The following is a 21,396-nucleotide window of genomic DNA, read 5'->3' as shown; positions in this document are numbered from 1 at the left end:
CCAAGACTCAAATATAAAACAAAAATACTGTAATAAAAACATGGGTTGTCTCCCATAAGCGCTTTTCTTTAACGCCTTTCAGCCTAGGCGCAGTAAAGTGTATATCAAGTATTATCGCGAGATGGAGCATTGATATCATAAGCTCCCCCATTTGCAGTGGTACTAGGGGCTTTGTCAATTTTAGGCCTATAATAATATTTCTTTGGTTTAGGCACTTCAGAGGCATACATAAACTTTTGCTCCTTTCCCACATAAGCTTTCTCTCTAAACTCGTAAAGATGAAAAGGTTGAACCCAAAGTTCCCATAGCTTTTTCAAGTTCGCCAATCCTATTAATTTGATTATCATGGTCAACACAAGTTCCTAGGACACTAATTCTTTCATCAATTCCTCCTAAGGATTTATCAAGTTTATCAGTTTTAACAAGTAACATCTCCAACTTAGTTTCAACACTAAAATTTTTCTCTATGGTTTCCAATTTTTTCATAACATCCTCAAGGGAGGTTTCAATTTTAATTTCATTAACAGGTGGTGTTCCAAATAAACTCTCAATAATGCAACTAGCTTCTAAAGCGGGGGCACCTAGGAAGTTACCTCCCGCGAGACAATCAAGAACATATCTATTCCAGCTAGAGATACCAACATAAAAATTCTCGAGTAGGATAGTGGTGGAGTGTTTCTTAGTGCACCTATTATGGGCATCACTAATTCTATACCAAGCATCTTTTAAACATTCTCCTCCCTGTTGCTTAAATGAGCGAACTTCAACTTCAGGATTACTCATTTTAGCAGTAGTAAATAAAGCAAACTAGATAAAGTAAATGCAAGTAAACTAATTTTTTTGTGTTTTTGATATAGAGTGCAAGACAGTAAATAAGGTAAAACTAGCAACTAATTTTTTTGTGTTTTGATATAAGTGCAGCAAACAAAGTAGTAAATAAAATAAAGCAAGACAAAAACAAAGTAAAGAGATTGAGAAGTGGAGACTCCCCTTGCAGCGTGTCTTGATCTCCCCGGCAACGGCGCCTGAAAAAGAGCTTGATGGCGTGTATTTCACACGTTCGTTGGGCAACCCCAAGAGGAAGGTATGATGCGCACAGCAGCAAGTTTTCCCTCGTAAAGAAACCAAGGTTTATCGAACCAGGAGGAGCCAAGAAGCACGTTGAAGGTTGATGGCGGCGGGATGTAGTGCGGCGCAACACCGGGGATTCCGGCGCCAACGTGGAACCCGCACAACACAACCAAAGTACTTTGCCCCAACGAAACAGTGAGGTTGTCAATCTCACCGGCTTGCTGTAACAAAGGATTAACCGTATTGTGTGGAAGATGATTGTTTGCAGAGAAAACAGTAAAAACAAGTATTGCAGCAGATTTGTATTCCAGTATTAAAGAATGGACCGGGGTCCACAGTTCACTAGAGGTGTCTCTCCCATAAGATAAAAGCATGTTGGGTGAACAAATTACAGTCGGGCAATTGACAAATAGAGAGAGCATAACAATGCACATACATGTCATAATAAGTATAGTGAAATTTAATTGGGCATTACGACAAAGTACATAGACCGCCATCCAACTGCATCTATGCCTAAAAAGTCCACCTTCGGGTTATCGTCCGAACCCCTTCCAGTATTAAGTTGCAAAGCAACAGACAATTGCATTAAGTATGGTGCGTAATGTAATCAACAACTACATCCTCGGACATAGCGCCAATGTTTTATCCCTAGTGGCAACAGCACAACACAACCTTAGAACTTTGTGTCACTGTCCCAGGTGTCAATGCAGGCATGAACCCACTATCGAGCATAAATACTCCCTCTTGGAGTTAAGAGCAAAAACTTGGCCAGAGCCTCTACTAATAACGGAGAGCATGCAAGATCATAAACAACACATATGTAATAACTTGATAATTAACATAACATGGTATTCTCTATCCATCGGATCCCGACAAACACAACATAGAGTATTACGGATAGATGATCTTGATCATGTTAGGCAGCTCACAAGATCCAACAATGAAGCACAATGAGGAGAAGACAACCATCTAGCTACCGCTATGGACCCATAGTCCAGGGGTGAACTACTCACTCATCACTCCGAGAGGCGACCATGGCGGTGTAGAGTCCTCCGGGAGATGAATCCCCTCTCCGGCAGGGTGCCGGAGGAGATCTCCGAATCCCCCGAGATGGGATCGGCGGCGGCGGCGTCTCGATAAGGTTTTCCGTATCGTGGTTTTTCGCATCGGGGGTTTCGCGACGGAGGCTTTAAGTAGGCGGAAGGGCGAGTCGGGGGGCCGACGAGGGGCCCACACCACAGGGCGGCGCGGGCCCCCTTGGCCACGCCGCCATGTGGTTTGGCCACCTCGTGGCCCCACTTCGTATGCTCTTCGGTCTTCTGGAAGGTTCGTGGCGAAATAGGCCCCTGGGTCTTCGTTTCGTCCAATTCCGAGAATATTTCGTTACTAGGATTTCTGAAACCAAAAACATCAGAAAACCAAGAATCGGCACTTCGGCATCTTGTTAATAGGTTAGTTCCAGAAAATGCACGAATATGACATAAAGTGTGCATAAAACATGTAGGTATCATCAATAATATGGCATAGAACATAAGAAATTATCGATACGTCGGAGACGTATCAATGATGTTGCCGAAGATGTTGACGATGCCATCGAGATCAGCTCCTTGTCGCCTCTAATTCCCACAGACGGCGCCAATTGACAAGGTATCAACTTGTGAATGCCTACAAGTTGTAGACTTGGGTTTCGTGGAAGTAGAGGGCAAGTAGATCTCAAAGGTTTCAGCCGAAAGGGTGCTCGATTGCTAAAAATTAGGGTTGAATTGACAATGAGATTGATCCTTTCTTTGTCCTTCGACTCCCCCCTTATATAGGAGGCGGAGCCGAAGGTTTCGTATTACACAAGTTACAAACGTCGGGAGACTCTTTGAGTTCGTCCCGTAAAGTTACAAATCTCTATTCCTAATCTATCTCTTCTTGCCATAATCGATGCTTTAATGGGCTTCCGGACTTCATAAACTTCGGGTCGTGGGCCTCCAGAAAACCCCGGGTACCATCTCTGGCAGGCCCATCCGGGATGCCTATGTCAACGATCCATCCGGACGCGCGGGCGCAGAATGGGTCGCCCCGTTGGAGATGGCATAAGTTCCCCGTGACTATGTTCTTTGCATAAGGCTTGTTTTTTTACTAGACAAGGAAATATTATCTGTCGAATTTAAATACTTTTGTGTTTGCTGATTCCTGATATATGATATGTTCCTCTCATTGCAGATTAACCTTGGAAGTGACGATGTTCAGCTTATGACTTTTGGGAACCACGCATTGGCAACGATGTTTTCACATCTTAGAGCATCTCCAGTCGCGTCCCCAATTGTCCTAAAAGGGATTTGGGGCACGTCGGAAAAAAATGTTCCTAGCCGCGTCCCACAAAGACTCTTTTTGTTCAGCGCGGCCCGATACGGTGTCCGTCGCCCTGAGCCCGTCCCTGCTACACAGGGGACGCTCCGGGGACGCCGGACACACCGAAAAGCGAGGTGGAGAGTCGCGGGACCGACGCGTCAGCGGCACATTGAAGTTTAACCTAACCGTCGCCTACCTCGCGACGGAAGTTATTGGCGCGCATCGACGATGCAGTTTCCGCAGAGGTGCAGCGAAGCATCTCGTCACGCCTAGCTTTGCGTGCCGGCGTTAATGAGCGCCACCGCTCTCCCACCTCCCTCCGGCCTATAAAAAGGGCCGCCTCTCATCGTCCCTCTCACACACAAACCCTAGTGTCTCTATCCCCAACCCTAGGTGCCACCATCTCAAGAGTCGATGCCATGTCTGGTAGAGGCGGAGGCCGAGCTCGCGGCCGTGGTCGTGGCCGCGGCAGAGCTGCACGCTCGCTATCGCCTGCGACGCCGTCGTCTTCATCGTCGGACATGCAGGAGGATGAGCGGCATGTGCTTCTCGAGTTCATCGTCGTCCTCACGGGCGACCCACACACCATCCAGACGCTGCCGGACACCTTCGCCGACTTCGTCGCCGGCGATGGTCGTCCGGGCTCGCTGCATCTGTGGGAGGCTGCATGCGGCTGCTGCCGGTGGATCGTCGACGTGATCTACGACGCACGCGACAAGATGTACCTCCACATCGGCTGGGAGAAGTTCGCGCGCTACCACCTCCTTGAAGCCGGCTTCGTGCTCATGTTCTCCTACCTTGGCGAGTGGGACATGAGCGTCAAGGTGTTCGACGAGACACATTGCCGCGACACTACCACGGCGACAACGGCGAGGAGGACGATGACTGAAGTGTTGTTTCTTTCCAGCGAAAATATGTACGGAGGTTTCTGGTTGTTCTTCCTCGAAAGAACCAACAGGGGCACCGTCAACATCTAGATTTTCCAGTTTGGCTGACTGGGTGTGCCTACGAGTGTTCTTTCTTGGCAGCGAACACATGAAATCTTCGATGCCCGGCCTAGTTAGATTTAGTTATTTTGCAATGTTTTATATTTATGTCAACCATGGTTCAAACTATGTATTAGTTTGTGGAAAATCATGTTCCAAATTATATCTTCGTGTAAACCACGTTCCCAATTATATATTAGTTTGTGGAATATTTCTACTTTTTATTTAAAAAAAAGAAAAAAAGAGAATATTTTAATATTTGGGGGTGGCGTTTGGGGGACGCGGCTGGAGAGCGACGTCCCCCAAACACATCCCAAAACGCTCGATTCGATGCTGTTTGGAGGACGATTTGGGAGACGCGATTGGAAATGCTATTACTTTACAGAAATTGTACCCAACACGATTCGAGTGACGCATGAACATGATATCGTGCCTCGTTTGCCGCCTTATTTTTCCTTTCTCGCAGACCTAACGACTAACGTACCACCATTTCCCTAGAGAGGTACGCCCCTGCATAAACCTAGAAAGTGTACTGCTAACTTTTGTCAAGAATCTCAGCGTTATGCCTGTTGATTTAGATTTAACCATCCACTGTAGATACCTACACACAACAGAGCACCGAGTGAACAGAACATATGATGCTCCGAAAATGATAGAAAAATCTTCATGATGTGTAAATACAATTGACTATCGGTCCCCATGCATTAGTTCTGTGAAATGCAGTAGTTTACCATCATATTATGTCTAATTTACTAAAAAAAATACTATTCTATTCATTTCTTAAACATCTTACTGTAAATTGAGTCCGGAAAGATTTCTTACCACTATAAATCTGCAATACATCTTAGTTTTTTCGAAATGGAGAGTTAGCCATGCAATACATCTTGTATCGCCATCCAATGGTGCATTCAAAAGATTCAGGTGTGGGAACATGATGTGGATGGCAACACAACCTTCCAAGTCTGCGATGACAGCGGAGAAGACCCAGATTGTTGCAGGTTGGAGCCCGCCCAGCTATCCGATAGCGTCAATATGTATTTCCAATTCCTAATGCCAGCTTGGATGCTCCCCTGTGTCTGCATTTGCAGGAGCGTGTTTGCGTTGTTCCTGAGCGACCATCTGACCTACATGGGTGTTGAATGTTGATATAGCAGCAGACGAATCGTCATGGGCCAGAGTGTTGAACGACTCCGATCGGATGTCGCGAGGAATAATAGTATGGAGGAACCCCGTCGAGATGCCATCATTGTGGATCATAGTGTGGCGACTGAATATCAATGAATTTGCACGGTCTCATTTGTAGCTTGTAAATAGAGATAAATGTGCAGAGCCCTCAAGTGTCAGCACCTTTTTGGTTCATAGGCTAGGTAGCGTAGGATTTCAGAAATTCCGAAATTTCGGGATGGGACATTCGGGAAAAAATTATTTCGGGTTCCATAGAATGACACGCGAAATTGCATCGTAATATTTGATTCCCGAAAATTCGGTACCTGATAATTCGGGTTCGGGATCGGGAATTCCTGAATAGCCCGAAATTATGAACTGAAAAGAAATTGACAGCAAACAGCGCTGGAGTAGTCCTTCAATCGACGCGCGCTGGAGGTGCAGCCTGCCATCGTGGGACGAGGAGAATGGAAGGCGGAGGCATCCCGTCGAGGACGACGGGGAGCTATCGACGAGGACGCGGCACCAGACTGCAGGGGCGAGCGGCGGCAGAGTGCAGGGGCGAGCGGCGGCAGATTGCGGGGGCGAGCGGCAGCCGGGAGGTGAGGTTGGGGCGAGTGGCAGCTGCCGGCGCGTGCAGTCGTGGCGAGCGGCGGCGTGGGTGGGGTTCTGGAGGGAGACGAGGAGTGGGGAAAGTGGAGGAGCTCTCCGCTCGTGGTTCTGGAGAGTTACATGTTGTTTCACTTGGGCTGGGCTAAGGACGTCTTAGCATTGGGCTTTCCAAATTATAATTTGATGTGCTACTTGGGATATTCGGGTGCCAAAACTACAATCCTAAAAATCCTGAAATAAATTCGGGAATTCCAAACACCTTCCCGAATAAGTGCTCGGGAATTTCGGGTTCGGGATCGGGAATTCGGGTTCGGGATTCGGGATTCGGGTTTTATGCCCGGAGTGAGTAGGATTAATATGTCATGGCATGTTAAAATTTACAGCAACTGAAAATAGGAAGAATCCGCAATATAAAAATGGTAGTTATATGACAGGAAAAACGAATGGTGAAGGACTTGCGCATATGTCTCTCGCAGCCGCTGAACTCAGTCCGCGGTCGTACCTTTGAAATTTGAACATAAAAACACCACTTGCCCAACTGGATTCGTAAAAAGATCACCTTCAAAAATAACTATCAAAAAGGACAAGTGGCACGTGCCAGCGAGGCGGGCAGTGCATGCCACCGCTGAGCATGGTGGCACGTTCGTTTTTGCACTTGTAGGGCAGCAGCGGCATGGCCTACCACCTGATGGCGACGCGGACGGCTGTCCTTCCTGGCTAGCGTGCATCTTGCCGGCTCGCTTCCCTCCGCCGTGCTGTTTAAAGCTGTATGCGATATGGCGATATGTACAGCAAAACCTTACCGGAGCTGTTGCTTAAGGACTATTGCCCGATGCAGCAAGGGTGGTCAGGGTCACGCTGGATGTTCCTCGATTGGTGCAGGACACGATCGATGTGAGCAGGATAGCACTATTGCCGGATGACAATCATCTCTATACATTGCTACATTAGTTCGTCTCCGATCCAGATCGGATCGACGTCAGAGGTACACGAGGAAGACTGCAGGTCACCCTGCCGTCATGGGCAGAGGCGGCATGGCACAGAGAGGAAATTGCACGTACCAGCAACACTTGGGGAGATTTTTGCAAGGACCAGCGACTCAAAAAATTCGTTGCAAGGACCAGCGACTCTAGGTGTGATTCCTTGCAAGGAGCTATAATTACCAGACTACAAAATTAAACAACACGTGATAGCCATATTACCTTGCAACAAGCGTGGATGTTGGCTGTGTGCCACACCACGCCGACTCACCCTAGATAATAACATGCACAATATGGCTAAACCCTATCGATGGCATAGTTTGTTAGATTATGAGTTTGAGTCTGTTACGATATGGCATTGTATCCTTACCGATCACGTTGTACCGCCTGGTGACGCATAGCACCGATATAAATAGAACATCAAGGGGCTCGGGATAATCATCCGAGTAGAACCCTAATACCCTGTTTTCGTTTTTTTACATGGTATCAAGAGCAGGCTCTTCCGCCTCATCTACCTGATCGCATCTACGTCGACAACCATCCTCTTGCCGTCCTTGATCGGCATCGCGCCCTCCACCCGCCTCGTCGAACTTCAGCCGCTCGTTCGCCATGGCGTCTTCGAGCAGCCTCGTTCCGATCAACCTCGGAAACCCCCCGACGGAAAAGCTCACCAGGCAAAATTTTCCGCTGTGGCGCTCCATGGTGCTCCCTGCAATCCGAGGGGCACAGCTTGTTGGCGAGGGCGACCGTTTGCGTCGGGTATCTCCAGTGGTGCAGACGCATTTTTTTAGCGGAGACAGCGTCAAGGTCGTTAATGGCGGTTTAACGTCCCGTCGAGGCCTGCCGCCGGCGATTACCGGTTCCCGCGTGACGACGGTCGTTCCCACGCTTGCCCAATACATTGGCAAGTTTTGTGCGCGCGGGAAACGACCTGCGCGCCAACGCTGTTTCCCGCCCCGCCGTGGCTATATATGGTGGACACCGGCGAGGATGACGGGCACACCTCAAGCTAAACCCTACCATCTATCCATGGCCGAGCACAACCTTAGCTGAGATCAGGTTGTTCACATGTGCCGCCAAGCCCACCCGGAGGACGAGCAGCTAGTCTCCGACGCTTTTCTGGCCGACCAGCTGGGCCTGGAGGCGGCGGAGGCGGAGGCGGCAGGGCGCCCGCAACTCCGTGACCGCCTCGCTGGGGCCAGGGCGGAAATCGCCGGCGCCAGGGCCGAGCTCGCCGAGGCCAGGGCGGCGCTCGCGGAGGCGCGGGCGGCAACGACGGCCCCTCCGGCGGCCCCACCCGCGGACGCCGTCATCCACGACATCGCCGCCGCCCGCGACAAATGTGCCTGTTCTGGCTGGGTTCGGGCTTGATTTATAGGCCCGATGGTCGGGCCGGGCCAGGCTCGGCCTTGACATTTTAGGTTCGGGTTTTTTCAAGCTTGGCCCGAAGCTCGGCCCGGTCCGAGTTTTGACCTGGTGTACCTCCCGCAGCCACCGTGGATGTCTAAGAAGCCGGCGTTGCCCTCCTCTCGTACCAGCTATTTCCGACGCCATCGTTGATGTCTTCGCCGTTGGCACCACCTTTTGTCGGATATTTTTTTGACAACTTAAAATGAGTTTAAAACTCATTTTAAAAACTAGGATCATATGCTTATGCTTGTATGTGTCAAAACGCACTGTCCGGTAAACCGGGAATCCACTTTTGATCTGGTTCGTATGCTTCCGGAGTTTCAGATTACCTGTAAGAACATTGTTACAAGATGCTAGCGTATACCTTGTTTTTTTTTTTTTTTGACAGAATACGGCACTTTATTGATTAACTCATATCAATACAAAGGGTCTTCCGGATGCAAGCCGGAGCATAATTGGAAATAAAACCTAAAGACGCTAGATTACAGGATCTAGCTAAAATGTGTGCCGCTTCATTTAAAGAGCGTTTAACATGCCGAAAAGATGCAACAGAGAAGTCTGCAGCCATCAGTTTGATGTCCTTTACCAACACTCCCACCTGAGACCGATCATGCACAGTGGAGTTCAGTCGCTGGATCAAGGACAAGCAATCAGTGACGAAGATCGCCTTTGAAAAACCCCTATCTCTAGTGATCAGCACCGCTTGTCGAAGAGCCAAAGCTTCAGCCATCTCCGGAGAGATAAAAACCTGAAGAGGAAGACTTGCCGAAACTAGGCAATCCCCTGAGTCATCGCGGATCACCATGCCTATGGCCATGCTGCGCCGATCATCAAACAGGGCTGCAACGAGCTGCTCCACAAGTTACTGGTCTGTGCAACTAAATTTTTAAGTCGCTGGTCTGTGCAACAAACTCCCCAAAAGTTGCTGGTATGCGCAATTACCTCTGGCACAGACGACGTGAACGGCGGTCAAAGTTTCCGTAATTTATACCTAACAGCCTAAGGAAGAGTTCTGTAGTAGTAGAGGAGACTTCGTTTTTGAAATGGTTCCAGCATCAGAAATTAGCTTTGTAGCAATGGCTTACAGGTAGCCTGCTATTTTTGAAAAATTTAGAACTTGATTCCAGTATCAGAAATGGTGAGAAGAATAGACTTATCCAGACATTGAGGTGAGATCGTGTACGGATCTCCTCCTGCAACCCTCCTCCTCTCGCCCTCGCACGGTCGTAACGTGCCGCCCCGCCGGCGCATCCTCTCGTCCTCCCCCGAGCTCACTCTCCCCCACAGCTGCTGCCGGAGGTGCTGCCGGGCAAAGTCCTATTGGCGTGGGGCGGCGACCGGCTGCTAAATGAATTTCGTGATTCCAGGACCAATTTCTGGATACCAAACAAATTGTAATACTTTTTCTGATTCATATTAATTAACTCAATTTTATCTAGATATAAATATATCTAGTCAACCAACATATGAAAATACATCCGTATATAGATAAAGTTAAGTTAATTAATTTAAACTAGAGAGAGTATATAAAGACACACACTTTGACCGTGTGTTCCAGAAGAAAACAAAAGCCTCGTCAAGCATTGCATTTTCGCCCGTCAAGGGATACCACGGTCATGGGCGTCGACTGTCCTCAGGCCCGCATAAGTCCTCGCACTTGTAAGTCGTAAACGCCGGTAACTTCGCCGGTAATCCGATGTCACCGTCCTCTTTCGCAGCCGGGCGGGCGCCTTCCTTCTTCGCGGCGGCCTGCCGTCCGTCAATGTTCACACACCGGCAACAGCGACGGATGTTAATTATCTTGGCTAGCTACCGCTGGTTAGCTTATAGCTAGCTGACAAACCCAATCGAAGCAGACAAACCCAATCGAATCCATATATGGTAAGTACTACTTCAGTACTCTTGGGTTGGTCAGCTAGCTACTAATTGCTTCGTCAAGTCGTCCATAATGCGCCGCGCGCTTAGCCGCCGCCATTTATATATACTGTACATCACCGCGCCTTCCTTCCTCTGATGAAGCGGTCTAGCTACATTAGTATGCGCGTCGCGGTCTTACGGATATATTCATCTGTGGTCACTGCCCGTAGCAGTCTGCTATTTTGGAATGGGGTATCAATACGTACCATAGTCAAGGGTATAGGTATGCTTTCCAAATCCTTCTCATAGAGTTCTCTCAAACTACTATAGAAAGCTATTAACTGTGGAATGAATATTTTGTGCCATGAAAAAACTTATGAGGCATTAAAAAAATTTACATGGGGAGTGGCTAAATAGAAATAACTTGAGCAAACATACATTGCGATTTTTTTAAAGGAGGATAAAGCCTGGCCTCTTGAGATCCTTTATATCTCCATCAAAGCTTAATTTGTGCATCCAAGTCTACTTTAGTTCGAAGACGTATCCCATCGTTGAGGATTGTCTTTCCTGTTGGTAATTTCATGCATGTTTTACTTTTGAGAAAATAAATGAAGGAAAATTTTGTGCTCTAGAAGGTTCAAACATGTGACGGCCAATAATTATCTACTTTTTTTGCGAAATAATTATCTACTTTAGTGCACAACCAGCAAGACTAAAATGTGTTTGAGTAGTAACGAAATAAATGGTTTTTTAAATTTCCATGCACCTGACCTACATATTGTTTAATCATTTATTTAACTAATTTCTTTCTTTCCTTTATTTGTTTCTTAGAAGTGTGCAATTTGGTAGTTGCACTTGCAGTACTTTTCTCTATCCACAATACAACCCACTCTCTTATTTCATTCTCCATGACAATTTACAAGACAACTCAAAAAAGAAAAGAGAATAGACAGCTGTTCATGCGTCCTCTGGTAGTTGAAACGATAATGAAAACACACAAAAACGGCAAAATGTACAGCAACTAAGAATAGCCAAGTGTGGCAAAATGGAAAAAAATGTGGCGTAGGCTGTCACATCACCTTAAATTACGATTCACACAAACGTCGTGTATTCCATTTCTCAGGGCATGTTCTGTTCATGGCCAAAATGTCAAAACCATGCCCCAAATAAAGAAAGTGTGAAAACCACCGCTTACAAAGAATTTACTTGCGATATTTTTGTACATCGGTAAGACAAGTCTATTTCTTAGTTTCGCATTCCATGAAAATTGACCAGACGACTAAAGACATTAGATGGCTGCGCATCCGTTCGATCAGCTCGTTCTTCCAATTGACTATTCTATTCTTGACACAAGAAAAACATTAAATGGGACGCAGTTTGCTGGATCATTACTTCCGTGCAGCTGCCTATATAAACCCATCGGCCGTTCCAGTGTTTCTCAAAGCTACACCACAACATACCAGACTACGAGTAACACACATGCACATGGCGTCCTATGATGCTACCGCTGCCGCTCCAGAGATGGTACCTGTGTTTCAGCCCACTGTGTGGGGTGACTTCTTCATCAACTACGATCCAGAACCACTACAGGCATGTTTTATGTTGTCACAGCAAAACATATCTAGTACGCTACAATCTGTGCTTGTTTGTTCTTCCTTCTGTTTTCTGTGCGGAATGTTTCATGGCATAATCTATAGTTTCCTGCTCTGGAGCCCTTCTTGGGGTGTGTTCTGGATATTGTGTGTTGGCTTTCAGTTTTGTTGCTTCTCCTAGATACATCATGCATATGCCAATAGCTTCACCATTGACAAGGCTTAAGCTAACAGTGTGCAACATATATCTTTATATGCAACACAGATGTCAGACGAAGGGATGATAGACAGGTCCAATGAACTGAAGGAGAAGATAACTGGGCTATTTGAGGGCAGTTCCATAGTTGAGCAACTCAACCTTGTAGACACACTCCAGCATCTCAGTATAGATCATCATTTTCATGAACAGATTCTCTCCACACTACGAAGCACTCATGCTGGTGAATTCAATAGCTCCAGTATCCATGATGTCGCTCTGCGATTCCGCCTACTCAGGCAGCAAGGGCTTTGGGTGTCCCCAGGTATATACTTACAACAAAACCTCCTGGGATATTGTATTGTGCGTAGAAATTTCTTGTTTTATAGGTAGACCATTGTTGAAACTTTGCCGATTTTATTTGATGCTAGAAGTAATACAGAAACGTTAGAAGTTCATAACCCACAGCATGGCATGTAAACACAACTTTGTCAGGAATATCATGTGTTACTTGCTTCAACACATCTATCCATGAATATCCATGTGCTGCTTTAAAATAAATTAAGAACATATCCAGGAACAGTACAGAATCACCAATGCTAGGCTGCTAGCCAATATGCTCATGAGATGTATCATGTTCTCTTGCAGATGTGTTCAGCAAGTTCAAAGACGAAAACGGGACCTTCCATGCTAACATAGCTAATGACCCAAGGGGACTATTAAGTTTATACAACGCATCATACCTTTTTACTCACGGGGAGACAGAGCTTGAAGACAACATCTTGTTCGCAAGGCAACATCTTGAATCAATGGAAGGTAAGCTTGATTACACATTGGCTGAGCAAGTCAGGCGTGCTCTTCACTTACCACTGCCAAGGACCTTGAAGAGAGTAGAGGCGCTGCATTATATATCAGAGTACAAAGAAGAGCCTATGCACAACTCCTCCATTCTGGAGTTCGCCAAACTCGATTTTAACCTTCTGCAGCGTCTCCACTTGAAGGAGCTCAAGGCTCTCTCTAGGTAACACCTACATATCTGGCATTAAAAAATGAATGAAAGTCGAGTTATTTCTTTTCTAACCCAATCAAACCAATCTATGGGAGAAGTAAACTCTCTTATACTAGAGTAAACTATGCTAGCTAGTTCCGTCAAAAAAATATGCTAGCTAGAAAACCTATACTTTAGTAAACTGTGATGTAAGTTCACTGCCATCAGCTAATATTCCTATCTAGAATCCTGAGACATCTTTCAGTGTATACCTCTCATAAAATGAACCTAGCTACACTTTTTTTTACAGAAGACTGACAACAAATAAATTTTCAGATGGTGGAAAAATCTTTATAGAGAAGTGGGGCTAAACTACTCGCGGGATCGTGTTGTTGAGTGCTACTTATGGTCATATACGGCATACTACGAACAAGAGTATACGCGTGCAAGAATTATTCTTGCCAAGATTATCGCAATAATAATCATGACAGATGACACTTATGATGTGCGTGCTACTTTGGTCGAGTGTAGACAACTCAATGAAGCTATACAAAGGTTGGTGTTGGCATGATGTTGCTTGATCTTGTTCATTTGAAAAAAAGAACATGAATTTTAAAAAATACACTCTAAGTGTAACTAATTAATTTGTATGCAGATGGGATGAGAGTGCTGTTTCTCTTCTACCAGAGTATTTACAGAAGTTCTACCTCAAGCTGATGAGCACATTTAAGGAGTTTGAGGACGAATTGAAACCAGATGAGAAGTACCGTGTCTCTTTTAGCACGAAAGCGGTACATCACTCATCTCACAATCACAACATTAATATTTTGCTTAGCACTATTTTTTATATTTCATTTTTTCCTTTAATTTATGTAATGCTCTGTCACAATTTCCTCAAAACATCTACTGCACTTGGGACTTCAAATTTTATGTAGTGGTGAACTGGTAATTGTATAAGCTATCAAGAACTATCTCTATTAGTTGAGAACTCCTGACACTGGAATATCTCGGACTCACAGAACTTTATGCTACGAATGCTCTGCACAATCATGTAATATTGTTTAGATGTAGAAACCATATTTTTCAATATTGAGGAAACAGATTGATTAGAAATTGACTACTGACATTAGTGCTCCCAGCCTGAGTAGGTAGCAAATCTGATTCTATATTGTAATGCTGAAAAACATATGTATATTTCAAAATTTGATTGTCCACATTCACATATGCAAAAGTCTTCTATCACAAGTACTGATACATTCTTTTTTCCGCATTTGTAGTTTCAAATATTATCAAGCAACTATCTCCAAGAAGCCGAATGGTTTCATCAAAATTACAAGCCAAGATTTAATGATCAAGTGAATGTATCTAGTATGTGCTCAGGCGGACCATGGGTATGTGTTGGGTTGCTAGTTGGTATGGGTGATACTGTAACCAGGGAGGCACTTGAATGGGCCCTCGGTTGCACGGATGCTGTCAGGGCTTGTGCAGAGGTGACACGTTTCATGAATGACCTTGCTTCATTTAAGGTACAAGTTACACTCCAAGACTACCACCCTTATTGTTTATCCTTTTATCTCGATGACACCCCTGATTAAGCATGTGTTGTTCACAGCGTGGGAAGAACAAAAATGATGTGGCCAGCTCTGTGGAATGCTACATCAGTGAGCATGGCGTGCCAAGTGAGGTTGCCATTGCCAAGATTGGTTCTCTGATTGAAGATGCATGGAAGACTACTAACCAAGCACGCTTTGAGCTCCCAGAGCTGCTTCCGGCGGTGCAGCGAGTCGCAAATATAACGATCAGCATGCCGTTCATGTACGATGATAAGACAGATGCTTTTACGTTCAGTAGCCGTCTTGAGGGGACAATTAAGCGACTGTTTGTCAATCCTATTGAGCTCTAGACAATGGTGATGTGGTGCATGTCTTTTGATGGTATCATTCACCAGAAGAAGCACCAGCTACCTAATGATAGTATAAGTGGTATCAAAACACTCCCAATCTGTTGCACCTAGGCTTGACCACTTGATCATTATTCACACGAACAACTATGATGAACAGAATAAGGCTTGCATTATTTTGTTACTTGGAATGTAACAAAAAACAGCTTTTCTTTTCTTATCAGGTTCACCCTGCATTATTCAGTGTGCTTTTTTGTGAAAATTTACTATGAATACCTTAAGGCTTGCATTATTTGGTATTACCTGGAATTCAATAACAAGCAGTGTGCTTTACTTCTCTTATCAGGTTCACTATGCATTATTTGGTATGTACTTTTATGAACAATTACTCCAGAAAAAAGGAGCGTGTGGTTATGCTCCTAAACCAAACTTGTTTCCTATATGTCAATGTAACTGGGGCAAACAAACAGAAAGCTGTAACAGTTGATGGCATGAGGTGTTAGCTTTAGGATATGCTGCTCCTGATTTTGCCACTGTCTCTCTCCTATTTCTCCAGGCCAAAACTATTGCATGCTGAGGGTCTCTTTGTTCCAAAAGATTTTCAAAATTTGCAGCATCTCAATTCATAGGAATTTTACCTGCTTTAGTTTGTTGTGGCATTGTAATTCCTAACAATCTCTATAGCTATTCAACTGAAGCATTGTATAGTTCACACAAATTTTTCATATAGATTTGTTTGCTCTACAACTCATAAGATTTTATTCCTAAAGATTATTTCATGTAGTGTAAGCCGGCATTATTAGATTCTCTCCCATCAGACGTCAAATAGATAATACTGGAAGATCGCACCAGGCATCTAACAGGTATACTTACTGCATAAGCCTTTCCCCTGACAGGCAGTTTGTAGTTACTGCTGCTGCTCATCTGATATCAGATGCTTATACTTCTGATCAACATTTGACAATCTTGCCGCCTCTGCCAAACCCTTGGTGACCACCATCTTCAGAATGTCAGCACCCTCTTTCATCGCTGAATCAATCTAGGACAAAACAGACACATGCAAAGCATAAGCTCCTGGTTGTGCATACAAGCCAAGACATAATATCATGTACCGTGCTACGAGCCTTGTACCAGTATTTAACTCCTAATGGTCCTTAAAATATCTTCTGGTTGTGGAATACATCCTCTCGTCAAACTATTTTCAGATTGATACACGATATCTTTACATATATCTTGATTAATCATACTAAAAATGATGAAGAGTGGAGTTGTCTAAAACAGCAACTTTCATAATACAATATATATACTTGTGACCATAGTTACACTTGGAAGGATGTCTGGAAATGCAACTTATTTGTGACTGGAGGGAATATTAAAAACAATGACAATACAGTCATGACAAGACCAAGTCAACTATATGCCAGTACAAATATACACTTGCCATTTGCAGGAAGAACTGAAGGATTTCACCAAGATTTAACAGAAGTGGATTAAATATAAATCTATATTATTTACAGAATATAACCATGGTGTTGGAGTCAATACATTTTGGTTGTACATATCCTAGAAAATGAACAAGATCATCCAACCATAGAGGTAGTGACGGTATTTTGAATTAATTTATTTAAGAACAAAACATAAATTAAAATAATATAACAAAAAAAAGCATAACATGAAACTAGAACTACAGAACAAAGCGATGAGATATTTACCCTTTCACGGCCAGTCTTATTGAACTTCTGAAGCACAAAAGCTTTGGGATCCATCTGACCAGGTGGCCGTCCAATTCCTAAATAATCCAAACTACAATCTTTACCAGAAAGTGGAAAAAACGAAATGTGACTCCTGCAGTTGTCGAACCTATCAATCCTTACTCGACCAAATTCTCGATTCTTGCGAAAATGGTAGATGACACTCTTCAGCCTGATAAACTAAAAAGGTAAATACTTCGTGTCAAGATCAAATAAAGCCCTTATCTATAGATAATAGATATATCTTGCATACAAAAAAAACACCAACTTTAAACATGGAGCATTCTATCACACTGAGAGTGGTTATGTTTCGACAATATTCTTCCAGAACAGACTAGGCGCCACAGGATATGTAAAATGGTAGGACAAGTAAAGCGCATCAAAATTCCATGATGAAATGGAAAAAATATATGGTGCATGCAGGAATACCATAACTTGAAAATTAATTACCAATTAGCTACAAAACTTAAAAGAGAAATTCTGTCAACACTGCTTTATCAAAGATAAGGAGCATATATTCTACCAGGCAACTCCTAACTTTCTAAGGACATACCAACATGATTAGAGGCCAATGCAATGGCCTGACATTTTAAACTGATAATTACAGCACTACCAGCTAGTATTTTAGAATTATGGATTTTAACATAGGAATATATGGTTTTCCCTTTTATAACTTTTGACATACACATATCATCCTCACAAAGCACATTTAAATTAAGTTTACCAACCCATTGTGGCGTCCATATCCTCCTTTAGATTGTAAACGGAGAACTCCGCATGGCAGGTCTGTGTCATCGTATGCCTGAAACTCACAAATCATAGAAGTCAGATTGTCATATAAGGTGCCACCAAGGTAAATTCAAAAGGAAACACATACCACTAGGACACGGTTCAGTGGCAGTTCATAATAGGCAGCAAGTGGCCCAACCTGTAACAAGCCAAAGAAAAATGGAGACTGGTTACTGGCAGTCACCAAATCAGTGGTGTATCACAGATTTTCAGTGTCCAGTTAAGGAAAGTTCTCCAACATGAAGTAGCCACAATCATTAATATGTAAAAGATAAGTACAAACTAAAAGAGGTGTCAATATGTTTTCTTGTTATATGTGCATATTTGAAATTCAACTGGTATCAGCTGGTGGTGACGATAAACATTTTACACATTGTCGATAGTAAACTCGGAAGGTCTTCTAAATGTGTTGCTTACAGATTCACCACTGAGGTTTATATAGGTTTGAGGCTTGGCAAGGAGAACAGGGATACCATCGACAATCCCTGCATCAATGGAAAGGTTTCCATTCATCAAAAGTAAAGACAGACATTTTTCAGAAGGAATATATATGGAGCCAAACCTTCACCAAATAATGCTTTGAAGTGATGTGTAGTCAGGGATATGCCCTGAGACTTTGCAAACGCATCTATCATATCAAACCCAACCTGCAAGTGAAACCAGTGTAGGAAATTTCTAAGAATAAAATTGGGTCATTGAAATTCAAAGTCAATATGAGAAGAACTCACATTGCGTCTGGTCGATTGGTACTTCTCACCGGGGTTACCAAGACCAACAAAAAGCCATGGTTGTATAGCAGAGCATGATGAAGATGGAGAAAACGAGGAGGTCCGACAGGTGGAAACACAACGCTTAGAAAGGAAGGATGCAAATCCTATCCAAAGCGTTCCTTGCATGATTTTATCAGTCAGGGGAAACCAAATATCTATAGGTGCATAACCAGATGGCAAAATCTGCAAAGGAAACCCATTACCATTTTGAATGGCGACTGCCAACGTTGCAACTAGGAGTACAACCGTACATACATTAGGCATAAACCCTGCACCCAACTCTTTCCCGTACATCATTAAAGTTGTTCTGCTGCCGGACGTACAATGGCAGTAAGCAACAAATAGAACAGAACATGGCGCATTATTGTAAGATAAGACTGAAGTAACTCAAATTGGCCAATGTAAAATTTCAGTATTTCACTAAGCGGGCAAATGCATGATATACAGACCAAAAAAAAACAGAACAATCATGGGAGAAAGCAAGCGTATATCATCAACGCATCTAGCTTAATCATTTCATCAGACAGCTCTAAGGCAAAACTATGCAGTGAATATACCTACTTAATGACATCATCCTAATGTCTGCAGCCTAAATTTTTTCAGAGAACTACTCCAATTCGAAGTTCAGTTTGAAGACCCAAAGCGTATTATATTTAGGAACAGAGGTTGTAAATTCCTGCAATGCAAAACTATCATGAGCCCGAGTCTCGGAGCACAAGCCAAGGACCTCACGCAAGAAACAAAAGAAATGTAAATCCTGCCAGAATATATAATACTAGTGTCGGATAATCAGTAGTTCAGTGGCTCTCAACTTTTAGCACGCACTAACATGACAGGGGGGAAACAAGCGAAACATAAAGCAAATTCCAAGCCCCCGTTACATTCTAAGATTCAGTGTATGGACCATAGAATTCTTACGAGTCGATCACCGGGGGACGCAAGCCCGAAGCTCCCCGGTGGTGACGGCGGTGACGATTTTACGGCCAAGCAGCGCCGCGCAGCAAGGTGGGCGCCTGATGTGGACCTGAAGCTGATCGGCGACGAAGGATACGGTGCTGATAACCTCCCTGCCGATCACCTACGCTGAGCCGCTCTTTCGCCTCAGGGCGGTGTGGAGGTGTGGACTGGCCGCCGCCGCCGCCGACGTTTCCTCGCCTGAGCGGGTGCGCCACCGTTTCCTGCTTTTCTTTTGGGCTGGTCGATTAGTTGGGCTGATTGGGCTGGACTTGTGCTGCTCCTCCCAATTTTTCGGTGGATCCTATATGGGAAATCTTATTTCCCGCTCATTAGCGGGATGGATTAAGGGAAGTGCTATACACCCCCAGCAACCAGGGCGGGTAGGCTGGGCCGCGGCCCATTAGCTCAGGTACGATTCTTTTCTCTTTTTTCTACTTCATTTCTGTTACTAATATTATTATTTTCAAAATCTAACATTTTTTATGAAACCATTTTTCCATATTTTTTCAAAATATGAAATTTTTAAAATTTAACGGTTTTAAATTTTGAACAGTTCTATATTTTTAACATTTTTTGAATATATTTTTAAAAAAATTGAACAATTTTTATGTTTGAACATTTTTAAATTTGAATTTTTTAAGGATTGAACATTTTTAAATTTAAACATTTTTTGAGATTGAACAAATTTAAACATTTTTTGAGATTGAACATTTTTAAAATTTGAACATTTTATGAGATTGAACATTTTTTTGTATTGAACAATTTTTGAGATTTGAACAATTTTTATATCTACTTTTAAAAAATATGAACATTTTTTGAATATGAATACTTTTCAAAATCTCAACAATTTTTTTTAAATCTTAATATTTTTGAATCTGAAAAAATAAAAAAACAAAAGAGAAAAAAGAAATAGGAAAGAAAATGAAAAACAAAAAAACAAAAAAAAGAAACAGAAAATGAAGTACACCCCGAACTGGGCCGACCAGGCCGACCAATACCGCGCGCGGGGGTGTGCGGCGCGAGGTAACGGCCCACCTGGTCGGTGTATCCCATGGATTAACGCCCGCCAATCTAATGTGCTTTGCATTTTTCTGGTTTTTCCATGGTTTTCTCTGGTTTGATCGGTTTTTTGTAGGTTTATTTTTTTGGGGTTTCCTTTTCTTTTTCATTTTTCCTATTCTGCTTTTTCCTTTTTCAATTTCGATCAAATTTCAATTTCGATTAAATTTTAAATTCGAGCAAATTTTAAATTGGGGCAACTTTCAAATTCGAGCAAATTTCATATTCGAGCAGATTTTAAAATGAAGAAAATTTTAAACTGGAGCAGATTTTAAATTCAATTAAATTTTAAATTGGAGCATATTTCAAATTTGAGCAAATTTTAAATTTTTGTTCGGTTTCGAAATTTGCTCAGATTTAAAATTTCCCCGGTTTTGAAATTTGTTCAATTGTTTTGTTTAATTTCAAAAAAAAATCAAGTTCATAAAAAAGGAAGCATACTTCATAGATGATAGGATTTGATCTCTGGTGTCCAGCATAGAGGAGAGGAGTTGATACCACTGGAATCTGGTTCAGTTGCTGGTAAGGACTGAAGAAAGCGGTTTAATATTTGTTTTGTGGTCGAATGAATTAATGGGCCAGCCTATCCCGGGTCGCCATCAGGCGATGCTACGGTTCGGCACGCTACCGAGCGTGGTATAGGGGTTCCCATCCTATATGCCGACCAGGTCGGCACCCTGCGCACGGTATGGGACGGCTCGGTTAGGCGCTAGCGATTTTTTTCTGTTTCTTTCCTTGGTTCTTTTTTCCTTTTCTTTTCTCTTTATTTTCTCTTTTCCGTTTCTTTTTCTTGTTTTTCATTTTAATTTTTATGTTTTAAAAATAATTCAAAATTCAAAATTCAAAAAATATTAAGATTCGAAAAAAAATCAAATTTTCAAATTCAGAAATGTTCAAATTAGAAAATTGTTCAAATAAAAAATACTAAATTTTTAGAAGTTGTTCAATTTTAAAAAATTCAAATAAAAAAATAT

At 43.3% G+C, this 21,396-nt stretch overlaps 2 protein-coding genes and 1 pseudogene across 4 annotated transcripts; 2 read left to right on the top strand and 1 right to left on the bottom strand.

Moving 5' to 3' along the window:
* Window positions 1-5,678, top strand: part of LOC124680852 — a 59,546-nt pseudogene extending 53,868 nt beyond the window's left edge.
* A 6,208-nt stretch (window positions 5,679-11,886) lies between these two features.
* LOC124680854 (tau-cadinol synthase-like) lies at window positions 11,887-15,294 on the top strand. Its single transcript, XM_047215892.1, has 7 exons — window positions 11,887-12,010; window positions 12,278-12,533; window positions 12,857-13,229; window positions 13,533-13,751; window positions 13,852-13,987; window positions 14,474-14,722; window positions 14,809-15,294. The coding sequence occupies exons 1-7, from the start codon at window positions 11,900-11,902 to the stop codon at window positions 15,097-15,099; spliced, it is 1,635 nt and encodes a 544-aa protein (XP_047071848.1). The 5' UTR covers window positions 11,887-11,899; the 3' UTR covers window positions 15,100-15,294.
* On the bottom strand, window positions 12,725-19,529 carry LOC124680853 (CRS2-like protein, chloroplastic). 3 transcript variants are annotated; one of them, XM_047215891.1, is made up of 10 exons: window positions 19,325-19,529; window positions 18,365-18,589; window positions 18,199-18,283; window positions 18,054-18,121; window positions 17,725-17,775; window positions 17,576-17,649; window positions 16,961-17,019; window positions 16,809-16,885; window positions 15,970-16,135; window positions 12,725-13,244 (listed from the first exon to the last, which is right to left on the bottom strand). In XM_047215891.1, the coding sequence occupies exons 2-9, from the start codon at window positions 18,530-18,532 to the stop codon at window positions 16,004-16,006; spliced, it is 714 nt and encodes a 237-aa protein (XP_047071847.1). In that variant the 5' UTR covers window positions 18,533-18,589; window positions 19,325-19,529; the 3' UTR covers window positions 12,725-13,244; window positions 15,970-16,003. The 3 variants fall into 3 exon arrangements, 2 of the variants coding, with proteins under 2 accessions (XP_047071847.1, XP_047071846.1); XM_047215890.1 differs by lacking the exon at window positions 19,325-19,529 and having other exon boundaries at window positions 18,365-18,759; XR_006995606.1 differs by lacking the exons at window positions 12,725-13,244; window positions 15,970-16,135; window positions 19,325-19,529 and having other exon boundaries at window positions 16,836-16,885; window positions 16,961-17,027; window positions 18,365-18,759.
* Window positions 19,530-21,396: the final 1,867 nt, after the last annotated feature.

The sequence above is a fragment of the Lolium rigidum genome, unplaced genomic scaffold (assembly GCF_022539505.1).
Source record: "Lolium rigidum isolate FL_2022 unplaced genomic scaffold, APGP_CSIRO_Lrig_0.1 contig_30022_1, whole genome shotgun sequence".
Taxonomy (NCBI): Eukaryota; Viridiplantae; Streptophyta; class Magnoliopsida; order Poales; family Poaceae; genus Lolium; species Lolium rigidum.
Note: the sequence above shows the minus strand (reverse complement) of the source record. Positions and strands in the feature narration are given on the sequence as shown.

Coding starts and splice junctions, on each gene's coding strand:
- LOC124680854 (XM_047215892.1), top strand. CDS start 11,900: ATGCACATGGCGTCCTATGATGCTACCGCTGCCGCTCCAGAGATGGTA. Junction 13,752..13,851: donor CTCAATGAAGCTATACAAAG/GTTGGTGTTGGC, acceptor ATTTGTATGCAG/ATGGGATGAGAGTGCTGTTT. Junction 14,723..14,808: donor ATGACCTTGCTTCATTTAAG/GTACAAGTTACA, acceptor TGTTGTTCACAG/CGTGGGAAGAACAAAAATGA.
- LOC124680853 (XM_047215890.1), bottom strand. CDS start 18,703: ATGATGTACGGGAAAGAGTTGGGTGCAGGGTTTATGCCTAATGTATGT. Junction 17,020..17,575: donor GGATATGGACGCCACAATGG/GTTGGTAAACTT, acceptor TTAGTTTATCAG/GCTGAAGAGTGTCATCTACC. Junction 16,886..16,960: donor ATTTGGTCGAGTAAGGATTG/ATAGGTTCGACA, acceptor TGGATTATTTAG/GAATTGGACGGCCACCTGGT.